This window comes from Microtus pennsylvanicus, chromosome 4 (assembly GCF_037038515.1).
Source record: "Microtus pennsylvanicus isolate mMicPen1 chromosome 4, mMicPen1.hap1, whole genome shotgun sequence".
Taxonomy (NCBI): Eukaryota; Metazoa; Chordata; class Mammalia; order Rodentia; family Cricetidae; genus Microtus; species Microtus pennsylvanicus.
Window position 1 is genome coordinate 75860173 of NC_134582.1, and position 26897 is coordinate 75887069.

The 26897-nt window shown below is 39.7% G+C and overlaps 1 protein-coding gene across 6 annotated transcripts in view; it reads left to right on the forward strand.

Annotated features, from left to right (window-relative positions):
• Positions 1-20926, forward strand: part of Gkap1 (G kinase anchoring protein 1) — a 64470-nt gene extending 43544 nt beyond the window's left edge. For 5 of the 6 annotated variants that reach the window (XM_075969447.1, XM_075969449.1, XM_075969445.1 and 2 more), the window contains 5 exons: positions 4017-4114; positions 7535-7598; positions 8892-8962; positions 9402-9479; positions 20613-20926. In XM_075969447.1, the coding sequence (XP_075825562.1) occupies positions 4017-4114; positions 7535-7598; positions 8892-8962; positions 9402-9479; positions 20613-20660 (359 nt within the window). In that variant the 3' untranslated portion in view covers positions 20661-20926. Of the gene's footprint in view, positions 1-3994; positions 4115-7534; positions 7599-8891; positions 8963-9401; positions 9480-20612 lie in introns of all 6 variants that reach the window. The other variant, XM_075969451.1, reaches the window with a different exon arrangement.
• Positions 20927-26897: the final 5971 nt, after the last annotated feature.

Below are 26897 nucleotides of genomic sequence, written 5' to 3' on the forward strand. Positions count from 1 at the left end.
TGTGCAGTTACGTCACTAACGATGTGTATTTGCAGTTACGTCACTAACGATGTGTATGTGCAGTTACGTCACTAACGATGTGTATGTGCAGTTACATCACTAATGATGTGTATGTGTATGTGCAGTTATGTCACTAACAATGTGTATGTGTATGTGCAGTTATGTCACTAACAGTGTGTATGTGTATGTGCAGTTATGTCACTAACAATGTGTATGTGTATGTGCAGTTATGTCACTAACAGTGTGTATGTGTATGTGCAGTTATGTCACTAACAATGTGTATGTGTATGTGCAGTTATGTCACTAACAGTGTGTATGTGTATGTGCAGTTATGTCACTAACAGTGTGTATGTGTATGTGCAGTTACATCACTAACAATGTGTATGTGCAGTTACATCACTAACAATGTGTATGTGCAGTTACGTCACTAACAATGTGTATGTGCAGTTACGTCACTAACGATGTGTATTTGCAGTTACGTCACTAACGATGTGTATGTGCAGTTGCGTCACTAACGATGTGTATGTGCAGTTACGTCACTAACGATGTGTATGTGCAGTTACATCACTAATGATGTGTATGTGTATGTGCAGTTATGTCACTAACAATGTGTATGTGTATGTGCAGTTATGTCACTAACAGTGTGTATGTGTATGTGCAGTTACGTCACTAACAGTGTGTATGTGTATGTGCAGTTACGTCACTAACAGTGTGTATGTGCATGTGCAGTTACATCACTAACAGTGTGTATGTGTATGTGCAGTTACGTCACTAACAATGTGTTTGTGCATGTGCAGTTACGTCACTAACGATGTGGATCTTGTGAATAATGTGTATGTGCAGTTACATCACTAGCGATGTGGATCTTGTGAATAATGTGCATGTGCAGTTACGTCACTAACGATGTGGATCTTGTGAATAATGTGCATGTGCAGTTACATCACTAGCGATGTGGATCTTGTGAATAATGTGTATGTGCAGTTACATCACTAGCGATGTGGATCTTGTGAATAATGTGTATGTGCAGTTACGTCACTAGCGATGTGGATCTTGTGAATAATGTGTATGTGCAGTTACGTCACTAGCGATGTGGATCTTGTGAATAATGTGTATGTGCAGTTACATCACTAGCGATGTGGATCTTGTGCTGCACTGTGTAGTTAGGAGCTGGTGCTGGAGAGGGCAGCAGAACTGCGCTGAGTATGTAAATGTGATTAGATGACCTGGCGGCATTGTGCTGTAGAAAGCCTGGATGACAGTGGGATGTGACCGAAAGAGAACAGGTGTTGAAGTCAAATATTACATATAAAAATATTAGCATTGCAACTCATCTGCTATACTGTACTGAAACATACTTGTTTTTTTTTCTTATTAGGAATTAAAAATTACAATTTTAAATAATTAATATAGGAGTATGTGTACATAATATATATTTAATAGATAATTGTTTTGTGTAGATAAAAGAGTCATGAGTACAAAAATAGTAGGTGCATTAGTGCAATAGGAATGGGTTCTGGAGAGAAGTGAACATTTGAGGTGGAAGATAACAGGCCAGAAGGATCTGAACATGCAAAGATGAGGATAAAGAAGCTAAAATGTCTTCAGTAAAAATACAGACACAGTGAAATAGAAACCAGCTCAATTAAAGAGAGTGTTGACCAAGTTTGATAAGGTAGATTGGAAAGAACTGTAGGACACTCAAAGCCAAGTTTGTAATTTAGTTTGTAGACAGGAAAGAATTCAGGAAATATTTGAGCAGAATAAATTTTTATATAGTACTAGTTATTTTATTGCAGAGCCTAAGAACAACTGAAGGGATATGAAGAGTGTGCATGGGGCTAGGTGACATCTCGAGGAGACGGGCTAGCAGGCACACTAGGTGACATCTCGAGGAGACGGGCTAGCAGGCACACTAGGTGACATCTCCAGGAGACAGGCTAGCAGGCACACTAGGTGACATCTCCAGGAGACGGGCTAGCAGGCACACTAGGTGACATCTCCAGGAGACGGGCTAGCAGGCACACTAGGTGACATCTCCAGGAGACGGGCTAGCAGGCTCACTAGGTGACATCTCGAGGAGACGGGCTAGCAGGCACACTAGGTGACATCTCGAGGAGACAGGCTAGCAGGCACACTAGGTGACATCTCGAGGAGACGGGCTAGCAGGCACACTAGGTGACATCTCGAGACGGGCTAGCAGGCACACTAGGCAGAGTGAAGATTGGTGTAGCCGTTTGGAAAACAGTGTGGTACTATCTTTTAAATCCGAGGCTAGCTGATGGACATGATTTATGCTGTAGTCATTCTATTTTTTTTTTCCGAGACAGGGTTTCTCTGTGTGTAGCCCTGGCTGTCCTGGAACTAGCTCTGTAGACCAGGCTGGCCTCGAACTCACAGAGATCTGCCTGCCTCTGCCTCCCGAGTGCTGGGATTAAAGGCGTATGCCACCATGCCTGTGTGCTGTAGTAATTTTATACATGATTTTATATAAAAGTCAGTTGTTTATAAAAGCAAATTCAGTCAGACTGAATGGACTGTACCTGTAGATAACAACACACACAGCAACTTTTTAAAATACACTGTATAATGAGAAAAGTCACTAGATAATAGTTCAGTGGGATTAGTATATATATTAAAAATAAGCCAGATGTGGTGTCCCAGCTGTGTAACCTCAAGAGATGTCTTCTGACCTCCTTTTATGTGTGCCTGTATGCATAGGCATGTATGAACACACATACATAATAAATAATACCAGATTTGCACACATGATACCAGATTGAGAATACCTCCGTGCAAACCACTGAAGTTTTTAAGAAAAGCAGAGTAAGCCGGGCGGTGATCACGCACGCCTTTAATCCCCGCACTCGGGAGGCAGAGGCAGGCGGATCTCTGTGAGTTCGAGGCCAGCCTGGTCTACAAGAGCTAATTCCAGGACAGGAACCAAAAGCTACGGAGAAACCCTGTCTCGAAAAATCAAAAAAAAAAAAAAAAGAAAGAAAGAAAGAAAAGAAAAGCAGAATAAGGAAAAAATAGATTCTGTTCCAAAGAGAGAGCAAAACAGCCTTGGAAACCCACAAAAGAAATCAAAGGAGCCTGGAAGGCACTAGACACAGGCAGCACAGAGAGCCGAGGGACCAGCCTCCCACTTAGCCTGTCAGGGAGGAGAGAAGGCTGAGGAAAAAAAAATCCACACTCGCCCCAAATAGGAAGATAGCCACACTAACAGGTGGGAAATCACAGAAACTCAGGACCCTTCAGTGAGATGGGTACAAAGCCAAACAACTATTTCAAATGTTTTCAGAAAAACCAAGAGTGACCTTTGTCTTGCTTGGGTTTAACTCGTGAGCTCAAGTAGTCCTCTGGTATTAGCCTCAGCGTGTCACACCCAACACCAAGTCATCTGTGCCCTCTCCCACAGGACACTGCACAGCAGCTTCTGCCTTGGCTTCCGTGTATCATGTGCACTTTATGTGAAGTTCCCATGCTATGCTAGACATGCTTCATAGGAACAAAAAGGGTTTCAGTCTTTTTCCCTGGCACCTAGAAACTACTTAAGAGCACCTGTGTACATCTCTCTTTAGGAAAATACAATCAGTTAAATTCCTCAGAGCAGAACCAGGCCTGATGGCACACACCTTAATCCCAGTGCTCAGGAGGCAGAGGCAGGCGAGTCTCTCAAGCTCCATGCCAGCCTGATCTGCACAGTTCCAAGACAGCCAGGGCTGTGTAGAACCTGTCAGGGTGCCTCTGCATGTGTTTATTCTAGGACGGAATTGTCGATTCTAGGGCTGGATATTGTTGTAGCGTATACTTAGAGCTCATCATAGAAATCTCACCTGCTATTACTGTATGAAACTAGGATCATGTACTTGAGCAAAGGTAAAAATGTAGTAATTAAAAATTGCCTAAGAAATAAAGTCTATTTTTCCTCTTAATCTTTTCACAAAGGACTGTTGTAAACAATGATAGGTTGGACAATATCGGTCAAAAGCAGTATTTTTCTTTTTTTCAGGAAGTGGGTCTGAAAGATGGAAGAATTGAGAGACTGAAATTAGAACTTGAGAGGAAAGACGCTGAAATTCAGAAACTCAAAGCTGTAATCACCCAGTGGGAGGTGTGTCCACTCACTTCTGGGAAGAATTCTGTATTTGCATTCTGTGGGTTCTGTATGTATTTATTATTCAGTTACTCTGCTATTCAGTCTTTTAAACTGACTATCCACTTAAATTCTGAATAATGGTATAAATTTTGTTATAAAATATATATTGTAAAATATGTTGTATGTTATATGCAGGCGGCTTTGTAAACTATTTTAAGCACGAGGTTCAGTAGCATTAAGTTTATTTAGCTACTTGTTCTTTGTTTTTTGAGACAGGGTTTCTCTGTGTAACCTTGACTGTCCTCACTTTGTAGACAGGGCTGGCCTCAAATTCAGAGGTCAGCCTGCCTCTGCCTCCGAAGTGCTAGAATTAAAGGCTCAGTAGCACTAAGAACCTTTTCACTGTTGGGTGACCATTCCTGCTGTTCCCTTCCAGAAACTCTCCATTAAATCGCTCACTATTCCCACCCTTTACCCCCTAACAACAATTTATCTCTAGGAATTACCTGTTCCTGATCCCTCTTTCTGGTAGGATCACACAGTTTTTGTCCATTTCTATCTGGCTTATTTCTTTTAACATAGAAATTTTCTGAGCTTTCTCTGTGTTGTAGCGTTTATCAGAACTCCATTCCTTGTCCTGCCTTATTACATCCTCTGAAGTATACATGCTACGTTTTGTGTGTGGGTGCACAAGTAAGTGTCCAGGATCCTGCTTTGAGTTCTTTGAGTATTTTGAAAATCTACAAGTAGAATTGCTGGTTATAGGATAATTCTGTCGTAGCTTTTATGTGACTTCCAAGCGATCTCAGAGCAACTGTTTGTTGTCTTTTTGACCAGAAGTGCACAGGGATTCCAACTTCTCCACACCCTTGCTAATGCTATGTATGAATTGTTTTCTCTTAAAGATTAATTTTAAATTTTTATTTGTATATGTGTGTGCTTGTATACATGCACATATGTGTTCAAGTACCTGTGGAACGCAGAAGATTTCAGATGCCCTACAGCTGGAGTTAAGAGGTTGTGAGCCACCTGATGTGCTGGGAAACAAACCTGGGTCCTCTTCAAGAGCAGCAAGGACTCCTGCCCTTACAATTGTTTTTAATCACAAACTTATGAGGCACTCTTTTGCTACTGCCCTTTAGACTTCAACAAAGATGCTCCAGTTCCTCAAGAATCATTTGTCTTCTGATCAATTTTAGTCCACGGATTACTTACCGAGAGCCTGTGGGCAGCCAGGGTTCTGGTGCTGGTGTGTGCCAGAACTTAAAATAGTTTACAAAGCCGCCTTCATATAGCATACAACATATTTTACAAAATATATTTTATAACAAAATTTATACCATTATTCAGAATTTAAGTGGATAGTCAGTTTAAAAGACTGAATAGCAAAGTAACTCATTCATCTCAAATTTTTACTTTTTTTTTGTTTTTTGTTTGTTTTTTCGAGAAAAGGTTTCTCTGAAACAGCTGTCCTAGAGCTAGTTCCATAGAATAGGCAGACCTCAAACTCACAGAGATCTGCCTCCGAAGTGCTGGGATTAAAGGCATGCGCCAGCACTGACCGATTCATCTCAATTTCTTAAGCATTTTTACTCTCTTTGTATTTACTATAGCAGACGCTTCAGTTCCCTGTGTGGACTACAGTATTACTCAGTAAAAAATTATTATCAGCAATTTAATTGGATAGAGTACTATTTAGTAAAAAATCACTTTTTATAGAATTTAAAACATATTTAAAGCCAGGCAGTAGTGGCCCATGCTTTAAATCCCAACACTAGGGAGGCAGAGGCAAGTGGATCTCTGTGACTTTGAAGCCAGCCGAGTATACAGGACAGCCAGGGCTGTTGCACAGAGAAACCTTGTCTAAACCCACCCTCCTCAAATGATAAATAAAGATAAAATATATTTAAATCCACTGGGTTCTGGCATCATTCAGTGGTAGCTCCTTGCTTTGTGTATTTGGTGAGGCCCTCGGTTGGACTCCTGCACTATAGAAATAAAAAATAAAACTGGTAAATCTTCCACATACTTGTTCCGTGCTGAGAGGAAAAAAAGAGAGAGAGGTTTTTTTACACTGATATTTTTAAACATTTATTTTTTATAACATTTTATATTGTTTTCAATAATTGGTTATTAGTGTTTGAAAGTATTTCAAAATACTAAAAGAAATGTTCCAGCCAGGCTGTGGTGGTGCATTTGGGAGGCAGAGGCAGGTGGATCTTTGTGAGTTTGAGGCCAGCCTGGCTGTAGAAGGAGCAGCGGGCTACATTCCTGCTGCCCAGCTCCCGGCCGCCTGGCTAGCTTTACCCAAAATAATTACACGGAAACTATTCTTTTAAACACTGCCTGGCCCATTAGTTTTAGCCCCTTATTGGCTAATTCTCACATCTTGCTTTAACCCATATTTAGTAATCTGTGTACCGGGAAGATTCTAACCTGTGTCCATCTCGGAGAGGAGAGCTATGGCGTCTTCCTCATTGCCTTCTTCCCAGCATTCTGTTCTGTCTACTCCACCCACCTATGTTCTGACCTATAAGGCCAAGCAGTTTCTTTATTAATTAACCAATGAAAGCAACACATAGAAAGAAGACCCACCTACATCACGTGGCAGGAGGGAGGGAGGGAGGGAGGGAGGGAGGGAGGGAGGGAGGGAGGGAGGGAGGGAGGGAGGGAAGGAAGGAAGGAAGGAAGGAAGGAAGGAAGGAAGGAAGGAAGGAAGGAAGGAAGGAGCCAATGAAGACTGTTTGGGGAGATAATTATCAAAAATTCAAGTGGTCCATGTGGGAACCCAGCTCCTCTTATTCATGAATTATGGTGTATTGTTCATTAGGAGGAGAAGAGTCAGCCATTGGAAAAGGAGCTAAAAAGTCAAGTAGTGCCACTAGCTCTATGCCTGACAGTGGCGGTGTAGAACTGCAGGGCAGTCTAGTAAAAAAGATGGAGCTAGTTTCTTTTGATTTTTATTGAAATTAGTTGGATTTATTAAAAGTTTTTATTTAGGAAGAAAGAAAAAAACGTTCAAAAATTTTAATATTTTCCTGACTTCACCTTTACCCCCCCTACTTTGAATTTTTTTAAGTTTAATTTTATTATTTGTGTCTGTGTCTTTGTGTGTGCATGCACGTGTGTGTGTGTGTTTGCATGCGCACAAATCCACAACACACGAAGATTTCAGCTCTCTGGAGTCACTTTTGTCTGTCTACCCTTCTGTGGGTTTCAGGGATCAGACTCACATCATCACGCTTTACCCTCTAAACCATCAAATTGGCCTTTTTAAGTTTTCTGAGATTTAATTAAGTAGTTCTGATTACATCTTCCTCCATTCAGTTTATTTCCTAAATGATTTATGTTTTTAAATATACAGCCCATAAATTAAAAGTAGACCATAATCTACCATTTTTTAAAAAGTTAAAATCTCTTTTCTTTGATTATTAGGCAAAGTATAAAGAAGTAAAAGCAAGAAATGGACAATTATTAAAAATGCTTCAGGAAGGAGAAAGTAAGTGAGTCACATGTTTTTAGGGTTTTTTTTTGTTTAGTTGTTTTGCCTACATGTATGTATTGTATGCATTGTAAACATGTCTGGTGCCCAAAGACACAAGAAGCAGAGGATGGTTTCCCTAGAATTGCAGTCACAACAGTTGTGAACCTCCATGTGGGTACTGGAAGTTGAACCGGGGTTCTCCATAAGAGCAGCTGGTGCTCCCTTGTTTTGTTTGCTTCTTTGAGATGGGGTCTTTCTGTGCAGCTCTGGCTGATCTGAAGCTATGTAGACCAGACTGTATAGTCCTCTGCCTCTCAGGTGCACTGCACTCAGCCTGGGTTAGAGGCTCGCGCACTGCACTCAGCCTTTGTGCAGTGTTTAGATTTAAAGGTAATCTTAATATCTGAAAACAAATAACCAAGTTCCATGTTTTATCAGCACACACACACACACTTCCCCAGAGGGATACAAATTGGATAGTTTATTTTATTATTTCCACTCTAAGGCCTCTTAAAGCACCTGGCCACTATTCAGGTAAGAGTGCTGAGTTTCTAGTTCTTACACATTATTGCACCAAGCCGGGCATGGTAGAGCACACCTTTAATCCAGCACTCTGGAGGCAGGGGTGGGCAGATCTCTGACTTGTAGGCCAGCCAAGGCTGCACAGTGATGAGACCCCTCCCCCCAAAAAAAGAAATAAAATAAAATCTTGTTTTAAGATTAGCCAAGAAGCCAAGTATAATGGTTTGTGTCTGTAAGCTCAGCACCTTGGAGCCTGAGGCAAGAGCAGCTGAAGTCCAAGGGCCAGCCTGGGCTACAAAATAGAAGGATGGCTAAACAGGTAAAGCCGAGCTGACAAACATCATAAACCTGAGTTGGATCCCTGAAACTTGTATGCTATGATGAAAGGATTGTGACAAGTTATCCTGACATGTGGACGTGGCAAGTGCACACACATACACACACACAAACAAAAACATGACCTAATAAATAGATAAATGCTCAAGATATTTCACTTTTCCTTATAATTTTTCAGTTTTCTTATATACCTGTCCTAGTTATTATAAATTGAAAAATTAATCATATCTATGCAGATGATATTTGAGAAAAATATAAATTACTTAAAAAGAAAACACTGTTGCTGTAATAATGACCAGAATTACTAGTGAGAAATAAGACCAATCAGGCTCTAGAAGAACATCCATAGAGCAAAGAGGAGAAACTGGTGTTCTGACTACTCTGTCCTCAAGTTCGTCTCTCCTCACTGAGTGGCTGGGATGGTGATGATGCTGTTTTCCTTTCCCCCAGTGAAAGATAAGGCAGAAATACTCCTGCAAGTCGATGAATCCCGAAGTATCAAGAATGAGCTGACGGTCCAGGTGAGCGGCTTTGGGAGATGTTGAATGCGTTTTATACTATTCTGAGGTCTTGTTGGCCCCACAAAATAGAAATACTGCCTCTTTAGCAGGTGAGAAAGCAATGGAAAGTATTCATTATTATTGTGTACTAGCAAAGAAAGTTCCTGCTTATTGTATTAAAGATGGTAGGGGTGTCCTGGAGAGTTTGGAAGGTGAAGGTTGTGAGTTAGTGGACAGAACACCAGGAGCAGGCAGAGCTTACCCTGTTCCTGGAGTGGGTTTCTCTTCATGGCAAGCAGGCCCTCCTGTCTGTGCTCACTGCAGTGTCTCTGGGAACCATGGGAAGGGAGGGCATCTCTGATACTGACAGCTGTCAGATTTTATCACACGAATATGTTCAGAATTAAGGTACTTTCCAAAAAAGGCAAAAAGAGTTTTCTTACTCATTATTTGGTTGTAGGTGACCTCACTTCATGCTGCATTGGAACAAGAAAGATCTAAAGTGAAAGTATTACAGGCAGAATTAGCCAAATACCAGGTATGTTTTATAGTTTGAAAGTTTTCTTTATAGTTACATTTGGAGTAGATACAATGTAAGAATAAATGTGCTTTATTATTCTTAAGCAAAAATTTATTCACGAGATATATTAATGACTTTGTATAAAAAATATTTATCTGTGTTTATATGTATGGAGTATGCTGGATTCTCTGAAGCTAGAGTTAGAAACACTGTGAGCTTCCTGACCTGGGCTGGAACTGAACCCAGTCCTCAGAAGAGCAGCAAGCACTCTTGGCCACTGAGCCATCTCTCCAGCCCTGTGTTAATGCTTCCATTATGGCCAGATAATGAACATTTTCAAAAATATAAAAGTAATTCTAGGTATTGTGTGTATGACAATAACTCAAGTGATTCAGTAGATGCATTAGAGCTGCGCAGACAATGTGCACTGCTAACTAGGTGACAGGAAGGCACATTAGAGCTGTGCAGACATCACAACATCACACATTTGATGACTTGGATGTAGATTCTGCTCTTTTAACTAAAAAGTGTACAGATGGATTCTTTGACATTGTGTGACCTTTCACCCAGGGATTTTATATCCATTGATGTTATATGCATTCATTATTATTTTGATGACATTTTAGATTCTCAGCTTAAGAAGATAATTCAGCTCTTTTTTCCTGTGTGAAACAGTAGAGAGTAATCATCAGTACTTTCCTTTAATACTGTGTCAGGTGTGTTCTTACACACTGTTGGGGAATATTAGTTTAAGCTGTCTTTTGTTTATGCTGTGTTTGTTTAACTCTGTGAAGCTGTGTTACTGTGCCTTTCTAAAACACATGTAAATAAAGAGCTGAGCAGCCAGTAGCAAGGCAGGAGAGAGAAACAGGCGAGGCCGGCAGGCAGAGAGGATAGATATGAGGAGAAATCTGGGAGAAAGATATGAGGATCTGGGAATGAGAGAGGAAGGAGGAGGATTTCAGGGCCCAGCCACATAGTTACACAGCTACACAGCCAGACACAGAGTAAGAAGGAAAGGAAAGGTACACAGGAATAAGGAAAGATAAGAACCCCGAGGCAAAAGATAGATGGGATAATTAAGAAAAGCTGGCAAGAAACAAGCCAAGATGATAAGTCCAGGCATTCATAAGTGAGAATAAACTTTTGTGTGTCATTTATTTGGGAGCTGGGTGGTGGGCCCCCAAAACAGAAAAGAGTAAAAAATGAACAACTACAATGTACTTACACATATACATATAAATCATCAATGTGAAAACATGGTAAAAAAATAAAAAAGGTTTGAAAGTCACTGGTGGCATAGAGAATATAAAAATTACCTAATCTAGCCTGGCATGGTATGGTGACACACACCTTTAATCCCAGCAATTGGGAGGCAGAGGGAGGTATTTCTCTATGACTTCAAAGACAGCCTGATCATAATGAGATGTTGAAAGCAGTCCTTGCATGTCTATTATGTGAGGTTTTGTGTTTTGGGTTTTTGAGACAGGGTTTTTCTGTGTAGCCTTGGCTGTCCTGGAACTCACTCTGTAGACCAGGCTGGCCTTGAACTCACAGAGATCCACTTGTGTTTGCCCTCTGAGTGCTAAAATTAAAGGTGTGTACCACCACTGCCTAGCTTGCTTGCTTATTTATTTATTTATTTATTGTTTGATCTCATTGAAGTTTTCACACTGGCAGTATCACATACCCAATGGTGCTTATCCTAGCTGTGTTATTGAGAGACATGATATGTAGCATAAACTCTAATTGGTGTTAAAATAAAAACCCAGAGTCAGATATAGGGGTTAATGCTGAAGATCAGAGAAGCAGAGCGGCCAGCCACTAGAGAGTTCTTTTACCTCTACCAGTGCTCAGATTAAAGGGCTGATCCTGTCCTCAGATTCCATCTGTCTCCATCAAATCTGAGATTGCAGTGAGTTTTTGTCTCCTCCCACGTTATATTCCTCTTTCCACCCAACCATATCATTCCTGTCTCCACATCCCTAGTGCTGGGATCACCTTTGTGTGAGCTCTGTTTCTCTTTTAAACAGATTCAATCTCGTGTACTCACAGAGCTCCCTCTGTCTCTGCCCTCTGAGTCCTGGGATTACAGGTGTGAGCCACCACCACCTGGCCTCTAGTGGCTCAGCGCTGCACTCTGATCTTCAGGCAAGCTGTATTTGTTAAAGCACAAACACAATATCACTACATTTCTCCTTTTTTGTCAAAAATAAAAGAAGGCTATAATAGAAGAAAAACTATATACAATAAGTACAATAACTATATACAATATATATAGTCTATGAATACATCAGCAATGTCTAGTCCATTTGCAATTGACAAATTCAGGGAAAGTACTCCATTTTCTGCCCTAACTTGGTGAACCCAAAGTCTTAAACCTAATTAGCTTTCTAGCCTAACTTGCATTACCATTCGAAACTATCTTGATAGCTCTCAGTCTTACACTTTACACCTCTTTAGTGAGTTTCTTTTCTGCATCTAGTAAACGAGGAAAACTTTAACTGTCTAGTCTTCAACTCCCTCAGAGACCGAAAAAGGAAATAATATTAACTGAGTAAGCAGGAAGTGCAAACAAGTGACTTCCAAAAAATGTGAGCAATGACAAAAAGAGCTGGCTGCCTTGACAGTCACACAAGGTCGGGGCACACATATTCCGCTTACAGGCCTAGCATATCTGATGGACTTTTTTATGACGCACAGTTTTTGAAGGACTGTCCTGCCTTGTCTTGACAAGGTTTGGCAGTCACTCTCTTCTGTGTCCTGCTTGTCCAGTCAGCACCAGCATACCGTCAGCAGTTGATGGAAAAGCACTTTCTTCCCCAGTGGCCTACTGTTGCCACAAAGAAAGTAAACTCCATGTGGAGTTTCTTCAATGCCCATCAACTTCCCTGAAGATGCACCAATCTAGGTGCTGCCAGGAGTAGACATGTCTCATTGTCATAAAAAAAGAACCTATGTTCTTAAAACATCTTAAATGCCATATTCTGTAGATCTCTGAAGTGTTTGAAGGTGACGTATATAAAATATATCTCTGTTTGACCTAATATGACTACAAGTTCAATTGTAATAGATGACTAATTACTAACCTGCATTTCCTTATTATGCTAAATAGTTGGTAATAATAATTTTCAAGAGCTAAAAATTTCATTACATTGTTAAATGAGCTGTAGAGGTACAGTGCTTTGAACAAGAGTAGAAATGAATATAGTGTTCTAACAAAATCTAAAATTTGTATCAATATACAATTTTTATATAATAAACAAAAATCCAATCAAATGTAAAATATTTAAAGCTAGTAGTTGCTTTTTTAGAAGTAAATTCAATAATCTACCTTTTTTATGTTATCTATACCCTCCCTTTTTTCTTTTTAGAATAGATTCAATAATCTTCCCTTTTATCCTATCATCTTTTTATCCCTGTTTTTCTTTTCAAAACAAGAACCCTGAATCTCATCTCCTTTGTTTAGCTTTTTTCCTGACCATTACCAATAACAGCTTGTAACCAAACCCCCTGAACAATAACAGATACCTATAAGCCAATGAAAGACCAAAAACCACCCACGCCTTCCTCTTGGGAATGTGGGCATCATGTTCTTAAATTTACTTCCTGCTATCTGGGTCGATGGTATCCTGAAAAGAAAAATTTGGGTTAAATTGTCAGGTCCTAGAAGAGGTAGAGCTGTCATTTGTGTCCAGGCTCTGCGCAGGGGGGAAGTGCAGGGCTTGTCTCCAGTCCTGGCTAGATGATCCATGAGGCTGGATCATCTCAGCTAGCCACTTTGAAATTGTTCTGAGCAGTTTGTAGTCCAAAGCCGATATTTAGGTAGTGTTTTTCAGCTTAGTGGGTGTTACCATAGTCCAGGTGAATCGTCATTGTGGGGCCCCTTCTCTTTTTGAGACTTCAAAAGCCTCTGTTAGGTGTGCTCATGGTTCACTGCAGAAAACGGATAGAGACTCATTGTCAAAATAATGTACAAAAAGTAGATGAATGCTTTTTCCAGAATTAGTACTCCATATGACATTATTAGTTTACAAAAACCTTAAAATATATATATTAATCTTATAAAATTTTAGATAATATTTATACCTTAAGAAAAGCTGTTAAAGAGTCAAAATAAAACCAAAAGATTGTGAGATTAGTGGCAATATAATAGTCCCTAAATTTTGGTTTTTCTTCTGTCCTATATCAGGTGGCTCTTCTGACATGAGACAGAGATTTGGGGTTTTACTTTAATAAGCTTGCTTGGTTTATAGAAGGAGAGAGCCACCCTCCAACTCCAAAGTCAGCTTTAATCTAACTGGACTGGGACTACAAAAGACAGTTTGCATTACATGTCTGTAGAGAACAGCAGAAACAAACATTTGGGAAGATTTATGAAATTTTATCCTGTCGGAAATGTGATGTATCAATAAGCCAATTTACTCTTTTTCTTGGGACATCATTTTTTTCTGGATGTTTTGTCCTTTTTCTTTGGATGTCTCATTTGTCCAGTGGTCTTTGGAATCCTTAGCTGGATACCTTTATTCTCCTGAAAAGAAGAAACAAAACCCTTCCCCAACCCTAATTTTGGGAGGTTCTCTTTTGGCAAGTTATACCTGATCAAATAAAAAGCATTTAATTGTATATGTCAGTTTAGATTAAATGACCATGCTGCTCGATGAACTGTCATCTCTTCTCATTAAGAAGTATCTCTTGCTGAAATTGAATCTTTATCCATTTTGACATATCCATAGCTTTTCTACTCCTGTGGAAACAAAAGCAAACCCCTTCCCCACTAACACATGTCCCGGTTTCCATTCTGAGGTCAACACATATTTAAAGTGTACTGTCTGATTTAATTCTGTAGGGTCTTTTTCCTATTTCCCAGTGTCTGTTGGCAGCTGTCATTCCTTTCTCATTAGCATTTAGAAAATTACAAGTTAGTAAAGCATTATGCAATCTATTTCTGGGAGTCTTTATTATCACTTTCTGTTTATTTAACATATCCTTTAGAGTTCAATTTGATCATTCTATAACTGCCTGACCTATAGGATTGTGTGGTATACTTATAATATGCTTTATATTATAATAAACAAAAAAACGGTTTCATTTTCTTAGAGACATATGCTGGAACATTGTCTATCTTTATTTGTAGTATACCCATGATGGCCATAACTTCTAGCAAATGTGTAATTACTGAATCAGACTTTTCCAAACTCAAAGCAATTGCCCACTGAATAAGTACCAATGGTGTGGTGTACATATTTTAATTTTTCAGATTCTCTAAAGTGGAACACATTCATCTGCCAGATTCCATTCCTTTGAATGCCATTTGGGTTACTTCTGCAAGTAGTGGTGTTTGGTTGTATAAAGAACAAGTAGGACATTTCCTAATAGTCTCTTTGGCTTGTTGCCACATGATACCAAAGTCATTTCTTTAAACCTTTATTGACATCATGTTTTTATGAAATTCTGAGGCCTCTACCACATTTTCAATCAGTAATTGATCTATTTCTGCATTACCTAGTGCTAGAAGACCTCGTAGACCTGTGTGAGATTGGATGTGTAATATGTATGTGGAATGATTCCTATTCCTAATTATTTCTTGTACCTGAATAAATAATGAAGTCAGTTCTGTATCCTCTGGTATAAATTCAGTAGTTTCAATATGCAAAACAACTCTTTCTGCATATTGCAAATCAGTAACTTAAGAGGTTCCTTAAAATCCATTAATACCATGAGAATATCATATAATTCTTACTTTTATATAGAATTATAAGGGCTTTGTTCCACTTTATTTGGATTTTCTGATTTTTAACCTGCTTTTCATGATTTATTTGCATCAGTATAAAAAATAAGGGCTCCAGTTATTGGTGTGTCCTGTACAATGCATAGAAGGATCCAACTAGTTCGCTTTATAAGTCGAATTCTCCTGCTTTGAGATAGTTGTTGTTAATCTCTCCAAAAAATTACTGCAAGCTCTTTTGCCAGGGTTCACTTTCTGCCCATAATTTATCGATTTCATCTTCGTTAAAATGTACTATAATTTCTGCTAATTGATGAAGTCTCAATTTTCCTTTTATAATTTACTCAGAGAACTTTTCCATATAAGTTTTTAATATTTTACTTGATTTATGTGGTAAAAAGATTCATTTTAAGATGATATCTTCCCTCTGTATTAAAATTCCTGTAGGGGGATGCTTGGAGGGTCCTATGACCAGAATGCAGTTAAGCTTTGGATACATATGATTCCCATGTGCCTTCTGTAGTTTCTCTTCCATCAAAGCCATTTCTCTCTCAACTTAGCTGATAATTCCCAGGTACTATTTAAGTTCATGTCACCCTCTGAGGTTTTGACCAAATTACTCAGTTCATCAGGACCTATCCCAATAGTGGGCCATAGATATGAAATGTCTCCTAGCAATATTTGAAAGTCATTAAGAGTCTGCCATTGATCTCTCCTAATTTGCACCTTTTGGGGTCTAATTTTCTTGTAAACTTATTTAACCTAAATAATTAATAGACTCTCCCTTTTTTTTCAGTAGCAATGTTTAATCCCCAACAAGGCAAAATTTTCTTTATTTCTTCAAACATTCTTTCTAAAGTAATCTACATTTGAATCAGATGGTAAAATGTCATCCATGTAATGGTAAATCATAGATTGAGGAAATTGTTTATGTTTCATTTCCAATGACTGACTTATAAAATATTGACACAAGGTGGGGCTTTTTAACATTCCCTGTGGGCGAATCTTCCATTGATATCTCTCAGCAGGCTGAGAAGTATAAGAGGACACTATGAAGGCAAATTTTTCTCTTTTTCTTGTAAAGATATCATGAAGAAACAATCTTTTAAATCAATAGCTGTAAGAGGCCATCCTTTAGGCAAAGGAATGCCAGACTATAGAGGGCCCACTGGTTGAATCACCTTATTAACAGCTCTTAGATCTGTCACTATTCTCCATCTTCTGGATTTATTTTTAATAGCAAACACAGGAGAATTTTCAAGAGCTGGTTAATTCATCAGTATGCTGAGCATTTAACTGCTCCTCTACCAGCTGTTTTAAGACATGCGGTTTCTCTATTGTTAAAGGCTGTTGTGCAACCCATACAGGTTTGTCTGTCAACCATTTTATAGGTAGGGCTGTTGGTGCCTTTGAAAGATCAGAAGTTGTTGTTCCCTCTTCTTGTACAACCTGAATGGTTAGTGACTGTTCTTAATAATACCTTGTAATATTTATCCCAGAAACATACATTAATTTATGGTTTGTTTCTAAGATTGGGGGAATGTTAATTTGAGTATTCCATTGCTGTAACAAATCACATCTTCTTATGGCTTTAATATTCCTCTCTGTCCTTCTGGCCTTATACATTCAACCCATCTCACATTCTATTTTACCTAAGATATCTAATCCCTAGAAACTGAAAATTTACCTCCTGAAGAGGCCAATTTGGATGCCAATATTCTGGTGCGATTCTTGTTACAACTGTACCTGTGTCTACCATACCTTCAATGATGTCATTTTTCATATTTTTAATTTTGGTCTTTGTTCATTTACAGAAGTTTGCTAAAATACTCACTTTATGGTTCTTCCTGAAGGTTTTGTTCTCTCTTCTATAGCTATTCTATTTTCCAGAGCATTAGGTTCTTTAATTGCTCTGGGAAGGAGTTTCCTCTATGATGGCAGGAAACAACTGAACAGAATTTGGCATAGGGGCCTATGAGAGGCCCCTCAAGGAGTTCTCCCCACAGCATAGGGTCACCTTGAATGTCCCTCTTTGATCTACATCCATTAGTCCAATGCCTGCCTTTGCCACACCTTCTGCATAATCCAGAACACAGGGGTTTTGTCTTTGAATTATGCTTAGAAAAAAACATTGTTTCTAGGAACACTCTGTTTACAGTTCCCTTTAAGGTGACTTTATTTGCCACAATTGAAACACTTAACATTTTGATTTTTCTTCAAACCTCTGGAAATCACCTCTCCCATCCGAGCATCATCTTGGTCATGAGTTTTAATTGTATCTCAGATCCATCCTCCAAAGGTGCTGACCTAGTCTTTAATAGCCTTATTACCTTTTAGTATTGTGCAACGCCATTTTCAAAAAGCCATAGATTCAACTATTATTTGTCTAGCTTCTGAATCTGGTATCATTCTATTTACTGCTGATGTCAGCCTTTGTAAGAAATCAGTGAAAGTTTTTTTGGGGGGGGCCTGTATGACTTTAGTAAATGACTCCATTTTTTTTCCTACTTTTTCAATTCTGTCCCAAGCATTCAAAGCTACTGCATGACATAGAACCAGAGTGCGGACATCATATAGAGATTGCCTTTACATATTAGCATAATCTCCTTCTCCAAGAAGTTGATGTTGGGAGATTTCCATACCTCCAGCTCTACTCCATTGTTCACTGTAAGAGCCTCTTCTTTCCACCAAGTCTTGTCATTTTGGACAGGCTCCAAGACTTCTGTAACCAAGTCTCTTCAGTCTTGAGGGATAAGTCTATTAGAAAATGACCACAAGTTTAACATTTGCTTCACAAAACGTGAATGCATACCATATGAGACTCTCACTTCCTTGAATCTCCTTAAATCTAACATTGGCTGGCATAGAAGTGCATTCAGCTCTAATAGAGCCTCTCTCATTTGGCAATTCCTATAAGGTTACTGGATATATTAAGGTTGGTTGTTTGAAAACCTTAGGCTGTTCCTCTCTAACCTTTTAATGCAATGCTGAGATTGATTCTCCTTTAAATTCCTCTGTCTGAATCTGAATATCTGTAGGATCTGTCTTAGGTTTTTCTGTGGCTTATATCTTGGCATTTACACCAAAAAACTTTTTAAGAAATAAGCCAAAAATATTATCAAAACCATAAGGATAATCAAAAATTATAATTAACAGTGTGTTAGTCCCAGTTAAGTTGATTATCCCTTTATTTAATTGTTCTACCTTTAAATAATGTATTACACAATCATACAGAGACCTAACTTTTTCTGTCATAATTGTGTGTTCCATTTTTTAACATGGGGAAAACTTTTAACTGATCCCTCCTTTAAGAATTCCCAACTGTCTCACCAAGTCTGCCAACAATGGCGATGAAGAGTGAGGCTGACTGCTGCTGCGTAGATCAGTAGAAGCCTGAGCAGGTGTCAAGGCAGCTACCTAGCTTGGAAGCAGCCTGAAAAAGGGGGTCCAGGGAAAGGCCACCAGGAGAGAAAAAAGGAAAACCTAGTAGGAACGATGGTGACTCTGGTCTCGTAGCTCCAGCTGCGCCAGTGGCTGCAAAGCCACAGGCAAACAGCTTTTTTTGTGAATTTGTGCCCCAAATGTTGGGCACCAGATGTAGTACAAACTCTAATTGGCATTAATAAAAACCCAGAGTCAGATATAGGGTTAATTCTGAAGATTAGAGAAGCAGAGCGCCAGCCACCAAAAATTTCTTTTACCTCTACCAATGCTCAGACCAAAGGACTGATCCTGTCCTCAGACTGCATCTCCAGACTGCATCTGTCTCCACCAAACCTCAGACTGCAGTGAGCTCCTGTCTCCTCCCACCTTATATTCCACTCTCAGCCCAGCCATATCACTCCTATCTCCACCTCCCTAGTGCTGGAATTAAAGACATGGGACTCCCACGTACTGGGATTAAAGGTGTGAGCCACCACTGCCTGGCTCATAGTGGCTTAGCTCTGCATTCTGATCTTCAGACAAGCTGTATTTGTTAAAACACAAACTATCTCTACAATGATAAGAATTTTAATTTAATACACAATCATAGGGCTATTTGCCTTAAAGGAATGTTTCCTAAATTTATTTTTATTTTCCAACTAACAGGAAATAAATCTTTTTTTAATTTTTATTTTTGATTTGGTTTTTTTGAGACAGGATTTCTATGTGTTGCTTTGGAGCCTGTCCTGGAACTCATTTTGTAGACCAGGTGGCCTCAAACTCACATAGATCCGCCTGCCTCTGCCTCCTAAGTGCTGGGATTAAAGGTGTGTGCCACCATTGTCCAGCTAAATGTTTTTAAATGTGTTATAACACATTTCATCTCCCACAAAATCAGTACATATTTTTCCCTAAATGAGTAAACCTTTTTGGCCCTTGTATGTGATCAAGAATGAAGAGCAACATTCATGTATTTAAAAGAGTTTTTGGTTTTTAATTTAGAAGATTGATGTATTTGACTCCAAAGGGAAGCTGAGGGCCCAGGGGGTGAAAGAAATGAAGAGAAGCTGCTGCCCTTCCAGATGAGCCTGGCCTGGCGTACTCCTAATACAGCTGCAAAATATACTTTTAGTATATTCTTAAACTTTTAAGTATTTATTTTTATTTTACGTGTATGGGTGTTTTGCCCTTAGTCCCAGCCTGAAAATCAAATTTCTAATGCTGGGGCTGAAGAGTTGGCTAAGCAGTTAAGAGCACTGACTGATCTTCCAGAAGATCTAGGTTCAGTTCCCAGCACCCACATGGCAGCTCACAACCCTCTGTAACTTAAGCTCCAGGAGATTTGATGCTCTCTTCTGCCCTCCCTGGGCACCAGGCATTAAAGTAGTACAGTGACATATATGCAGGCAAAACGCCCATATGAAAAAAATAGATTTAAAAATTGTTAAATTCTAATACTATTTAGGAAGAATATAACTATACATAAATTATAAATTAAATTACCAAAATGGTTTTTTTTTTAAGATTTATTTATTTATTATGCATTCAGTGTTCTGCCTGCATGTATCCCTGCAGGCCAGAAGAGGGCACCAAATCTCATTACAGATGGTTGTGAGCCATCATGTGGTTGCTGGGAATTGAACTCAGGACCTTTGGAAGAGCAGGCAAAGCTCTTAATCACTGAGCCATCTCTCCAGCCCTAAATTACCAAAATGTAATTAACTGAATTTCCAAATTTTCTGATTATATTAAATGTATAAACTTTGTACTTTTTACAGTATTTAGGATAAAGTGAACTCTGAAAAATGAGATATTTGTGATCTTATTTAATGAACCTAAATAGGTCTGCATAGAAATACTATTACTTCATGTAGCATTTGTAAAAGTAACTGTGAGAGCAGCCGGGTAGAATACCTAGCTTTGCTTTTGATTTTGTGTGCTCATACACTAAAGAAGGCCGGAGCTGGTGTGTCTAAATAATGTGCTGTTTTTCCTTCCAGGGTGGCAGAAAAGGGAAAAGGAACCCTGAGTCCGACCAGTGTAGGTGATTACGGCAGCCTTTGCGGTCATCACACAGCACTGTCAGAGTTTTGCAGAAATGTGTGTATTTAATGCTGTGCAACTGCCCACCTGTGCAGTTTCTGTTGAAGGAACTAAAAGCAACTAGCTCACTCATAGTCTACAATTCGATGTTCTTTTGGCTTAAACTTAAAAGAAAATATAGAATACCAGCAGAACTTGATTATTGTTGTCTGTCCAAACCTATGACTTTAGTTTTTCATCAGTCAATAAAATTAATTTACTCTTCCACTAATCCGCCTGACCTTTAGAGTCTCCTGAGCAGTGTGGATTGTTATTGCTCAGTTGCCAACACCATTGTGTGCTAAACCTCAAAGGACAGCAACGTGAGTAGAAAGGATGCGGCCGATGTCCTCAGGTGGTGGTGAGCAAAAATAATGATCACATATTCCCAAGAATAATCACAAATGTATCACATTTTCTTCATTGAAAATTGATAAAAATTGAAAATTTCTTGTAAGAAAGCTTACAAGAGATGATATATAGAGAGAACTTTTCCTGTATGTTTGTTGAGAAGCATGACAGAAGAAATAAAATCTGGACTAGAAAGATTTGCTGAAATAGCAGCCTGGCCCAGCAGAGTGAGAATTAGACACAGCAGCACTGAGGAGTCTTGGTGAGGGGAGACAAACAAATGACTTCATTGCTGTGAAACTGCTAGAACGATTAGCAACAAATGGGGACTTTGTTTTCTTTAGTATATTCAGTAGTACACAATTATGATTCATTAAAAGACTGTCTTTGCCTTTGAAATAGCTGAATGGCAGAAACAGTGTTTAGTATTAGAAGAGAATACATGAACACTAATCTTGGCCTCTTGAGCCAGAACTACTGAAATATTCCATATGTGCATGTTTGTGTGCATGTGTGTGTGCGGGCCTGTTTGTGTGTGTGTATGTTTGTTTTATATGTATAACCTTTTTGCCTGAATATATGTGTATTTACTATGTGTGTTCCTGGCCCCCACAAAGATCAGAAGAGGGCATCAGATCCCCTGAAACTGGAGTTAGGGATGGCTGTAAGCCACCATGTGAGTTCTGGGAACAGAATCCGCCCTCTGCAAGAGCCACAAGTGCTGTTAACCACTGAGCCATCTCCCTAGTCTCAAAGACTCCCTTTCTTGACAGTCTTTTATTTCTTTAATTTACTGATGTGGTACATGCTCTCTCACACGTAAAGAAGCCAGAGAACCTGGAGGGACTCTTCTCTCCTTCCACCATTTGGGCTCTGGCTTTCAGACTCAGGGTGTCAAGCTTGTGGGAAAGTGCCCTGCACACTCAACCATCTCGATAGCTCTGTTTGTTGACATGTTTTGAGAAACAAACAACAACCACCAACTTTAACAGAAATGTGATGAGTTGTTAGTATTGTTTATCTCTGACTTTTCCATTAGGTCACATGAGCCTTGCAAAGAGCTGTGATCTATCACTCCCTGTATTCCCAGTGCTGGTCTGTCATGAGGCAGAGAGTAGATGCTAAAGCAGGGTTTAGTTGATAAAGAGGATATTCAAGGGAAAAGGAAAATAAAAATAAGGATAAAAGAAAAAATTATAAGCCAAGCATAAGCATGGTGAAAGAGTAGAAGCCTTAAAAGTTATTTTATGCTGGAGGTCTAGCTCACGTCTAAATGAGCAGGAAATACTACTGAGTTACTCTTGCTGCCCAGATGGCCTTTATTTTGACTAAAACATGAACGTTTACACAGGAGACATAATTGGAAAGACAGGAAGGAAGTGTGGATAGCTGGCATGTTGGAGGGGAGGACACTTGTTGCTTCCCAGCTGCTCATCAGTTTAGCCCCAAAATAATCACATAGAAATTATATTATTTAAATCACTGCTGGGCCCATTAACTCTAGCTTCTTATTGGCTAACTCTTACATTTTAATTTAACTCATCTCCATTAATCTGTGCATCACCATGAGGTCATGGCCTCCCAGCAAAGTTTCAGCAGTCTGCCTATGCCAGTGGTTCCATGGCTTATCCCTGACTCTGCCTCTTTTCTCCCAGCATTCAGTTTAGTTTTCCCCGACCTTCCTAAGTTCTGCCCAAAACTTAGGTCCAAAGCAATTTCTTTATTCATTAATGGTAATCACAGCATACAGAGGGAAATCCTCCATCACTGGCAATCCATATTGAGCTTCAAATTAAATCCACATATTTGATAAGTGAAGGGAAAACATAAATCTACATGGGTGCCCTGTAATAGGTATCCTTTAAGAAAACTGAGTTTAAGCCAGGTGTGGTGGTTCCCACCTTTAATCCCAAAAGCTGAAGGGCAAAGTCAGGTGGATCTCTGTAAGTTCAAGGCCAGCCTGGTCTGCATAGTGAGTTCTCGGACAGCCAAGGGTACATGATAGAGGAGTCCTGTCTCAAGGGGAGGAGGGATGAATAGTGAGAAAGAAAGAACAATGTTTCAGAGACAAAAACAAGGTCTCAAGCCTCAGTGAGAATGAGCTGACCCTTTATTAAATACTTGTTAGCAGGTGGGAGGAAACAGGTGTGGGCAGTGAGGTGGCAGCAGGCAGAGGTACTTGCTTTCAAGCCTGCAGGTCTGAATTCAATCCCCAGAATGCACATAAAGAAAGAGAACGAACATATAAAAATTAGTAACAACCATGCTAAGAAAATTGGGGAAGGGATCACCTCACAACTGAAAGAAACAACAAACACCTAGAAATAAACCTAACCATGAATATGACAGACTTGAAGAACCTCCCATGTTCAGGAATTCGAATACGAACACTGTGGAAAGACTAACTTGCCAATGGCACTGCAGATCCAGTGGGATCCCATGGAAATTGCAATACCATCCTCACAAAGCAAAGGAACCATCTTCAAATTCACGTGGATGCACAAAAGACTCTGACAGCCCAGGCAGGCCGGGTTCTGCAGGTATTAACTTACTTCTTTCCTTGTACTGTGTAGCTACAGTGGTGAAAGAGCATGATACTAGCAAAACAGACCTGTGGAGTAAAACAGGGCACCCAGACATCAACCCACACAGCCACAGCCACCTCATTTTAAGAAAGATGCTAAAATATACATTAGAAAAAAGACAGTCATTTCAACAAACATTGCTCAGAAAGCTGGATACTCACAGAGGGAACAAAACTAGAACCCTACCTCTTACTCTGTCTCAAAAATCAACTCCAAAAGCTTCAGTAACCTTAATGTAAGTCTTTAAGCTAAAATTGTTAGAGGAAAAATAAAAGCTTCCAGAATCTTAGGCAAGGACTTTCTGAACAATATTTCAATTGTTCAGGAAATCAGACCAACTCTTAGGAAATAGGGCCTCAAGCATTAAAATCTGCACAGAAAAGGAGACCATTATGTGAAGAGGCAGTCCTATTCCTGAATGAAAATATATTTGCTTGTCTAACAGGATTGCTATCTAGATATTCACAGAAATCAAAAATCTAAAGAAATATAGCCACTCAAAAGAAATGGGCTAGTGAACAGTTCTTCAAAGCAATTCAAATGGCAAGATACAGATACACAAATACACATAATTAAAAATAAAGTTAAAAAATACTTTAAAGTAAATTAAGCTCCATTGAATTTTCACTTCACCCTAGCCATTATGGCATTCATTAAGAAAACAAAAACAGAATGACAAAAGGCTTTGTCCAATTCGGTGGTCCTTGTTTCTAGGCATCTCTATGCTCTTGGCAGTTTCATCACATTCAATAACAGGTCAAAAGGCGAATCTTTGTGAAGACCTTGACTGGCAAGACCATCACCCTAGAGGCAGAACCCAGTGACCCCATCACGTGAAAGACAAGATCCGGGATAAAGAGGGCATATGCCCCCCACACAAAGCAGCAGTGACTCGTTTTTGCAGGCAAGCAGCTGGAAGATGACCACACTCTTTCTGATTACAACATGCAGAAAGAGTCCACCCTGCACCTGGTCCTCCATCTGAGGGATGACTACTAATTCTTCAGTCTGTACTTCCAGGGGCCATGATGACATTACTCTACACAATAGCCATTTGCCCCAATTTAAGTTGAGAAATTAACAAGTTTCAGTAATAGCTGAACCGTTGTTAAAAATGTTAATATAAGTTTTGTTGCATGGTTGAAAAAGAAAGAAGAGGGCAGAACTTGGGGGAAGGAGGGGGTGGTAAATGATGTTAATGTAATACTCATTCTCCAAAAGTCAGAACAGAAAAATAAGTGCTGGTGGCGATGTGGAAAGGGAAGCCTTCCATGATGCTGGTGGGAATGTGAACAAGTGCAGCCACCATGGCGATGATGGAAGAGGTTTTCCTCAGAATCCTGAAAACAGTTGTCTACTATATGACCCAGCTAACAGCACCCCTGGGGCCCAAGGCAGCGTCTCACGGAGCAGCTTGAGAATCAATGCTCATTGCAGCGGCAGTCGTGGTGTCTAATGACGGAACCAACCTAGGTGTCCAACAGCAGAGGAAGGTGAGGTGCATGTGTGTATTCAGTCACAAAGAAGAATGAAGCTACGATTTCAGCAAAATGGATGTAAGCCAAAATAATCATATAAATGAAGCCAGTCTCAGAATGGCAAATATTGTATGTTTCCCTTATCTGTTGTTCCTAGATTTTCAATAGAGGTATAAAACCATGTGTGTATGGCATGAATGTAGAGTGAAAAATGTCTAGAGCAAAAGGGGGCTTCCAGGTGTAGATTATATAAATGTAGTGATATTTCATTTGTATTTTAATAAATAAAGCTTGCCTGAAGACCAGAGAATAAGATAGCCCCCACCTTGGGCACCAAATGTAATACGCTTAATAAAAACCCAGAGACAGATATTAGGGTTCAGCCTGAAGGTCAGTAAAGCAAAATAGCCAATCACTGGCTCTTCCCATCCCAGTCATGGAGCAGACAGCTCTCAGACACAGTCTCATTCTGAGATTCCCAGTCATGGAGCAGACAGCTCTCAGACACAGTCTCATTCTGAGACTCCAGGACTGCATTTCATACTGAGGTGGAGAGGTAAGAGCCAGTGGCTGGCTGTTTTGCTTTTCTGATCTTCAGATTGTACCTGTCTCTGGGTTTTTATTAATCATGCTCATTATAATTGTATAAAAATGTTCTTATTGGGGCTGGAGAGATGGCCCAGAGGTTAAGAGCACTGGCTGCTCTTCCAGAGGTCCTGAGTTCAATTCCCAGCAACCACATGGTGGCTCACAACCATCTGTGCTGAGATCTGGCGCCCTCCTTTGGCATGCAGGCATACATCAAGGCAGAATGTTGTATACATAATAAATAAATTTTAAAAAATTGCTCTTATTTAATGCCATGCAAAATTCATATATATATATAATGAATTTTTAAAGGTACGAGAAAGAAAAAAGAAAGAAAGGGCTTAACATGCCTTTAATCCCAGCACTTGGGAGGCAGAGGCAGAGAGATCTCTGAGTTTGAGGCCAGCCTGGCCTACAAATCAAGCTGAATAACAGGACTGACTGTTACACAGAGAAACCTTGTCTCGAAAAACAAAACCAGACTAACCAGTAAAAGGGTTATTGTCCTCTGTTCATGTGCACTGTGGTGTCTTCAGCACCCCCGTAACAGTTCTAAAGTGAAGCAGTGCACACTGCTGTAGGAGGGTAACCAGCAGCTCTCTGCTCTCCGATTAGATCTGAGACCAGGAGAGAGTCCATGCTTAGCACTGTAAACCATGGTGGAAGAAATTATAGACCCTAGGAGGGAGCTGAATACCATAGCTTGGCAAATTGGCACAGCATTAAGCTGTCTTCATAATATTCATGCTTATAATTATCTGTGCTACTCTCGACCTTAATTAGAAAAGTTCTTTCCAGTGACTGGTGGTGAATGCAGAAACTCACGACATAAGTGGCAGACGCACTCCAGGCCTGGACAACATTTATATAAGCCTCTCTAAGGCTCAGTGAACATGGGAGAAGAGTGGGTAGAAAGAAAGTCACAGGAAAGCTAGAGAGAAACTACCAAGTGTTATCTTATGGACAAGACACAGATGGATCTGCACAAGAAGGGCCCCTGCCTTCACAGCTGGAGTATTGGTGGTAGCTTCAGAGTAAGGAAGATGTGATTGCATGCACATCAATGACCACACAAGGCTCCTGTTGTCACACAAATGGCCCTGGTTGAACTACATGGGTCACTAACAGTGAAAGTCAGTAATGTAGGAAAGTGATAGGGCAAGGGGGGGAGTAAGGGATTTAGGGGGTGGAAGCAAGATAG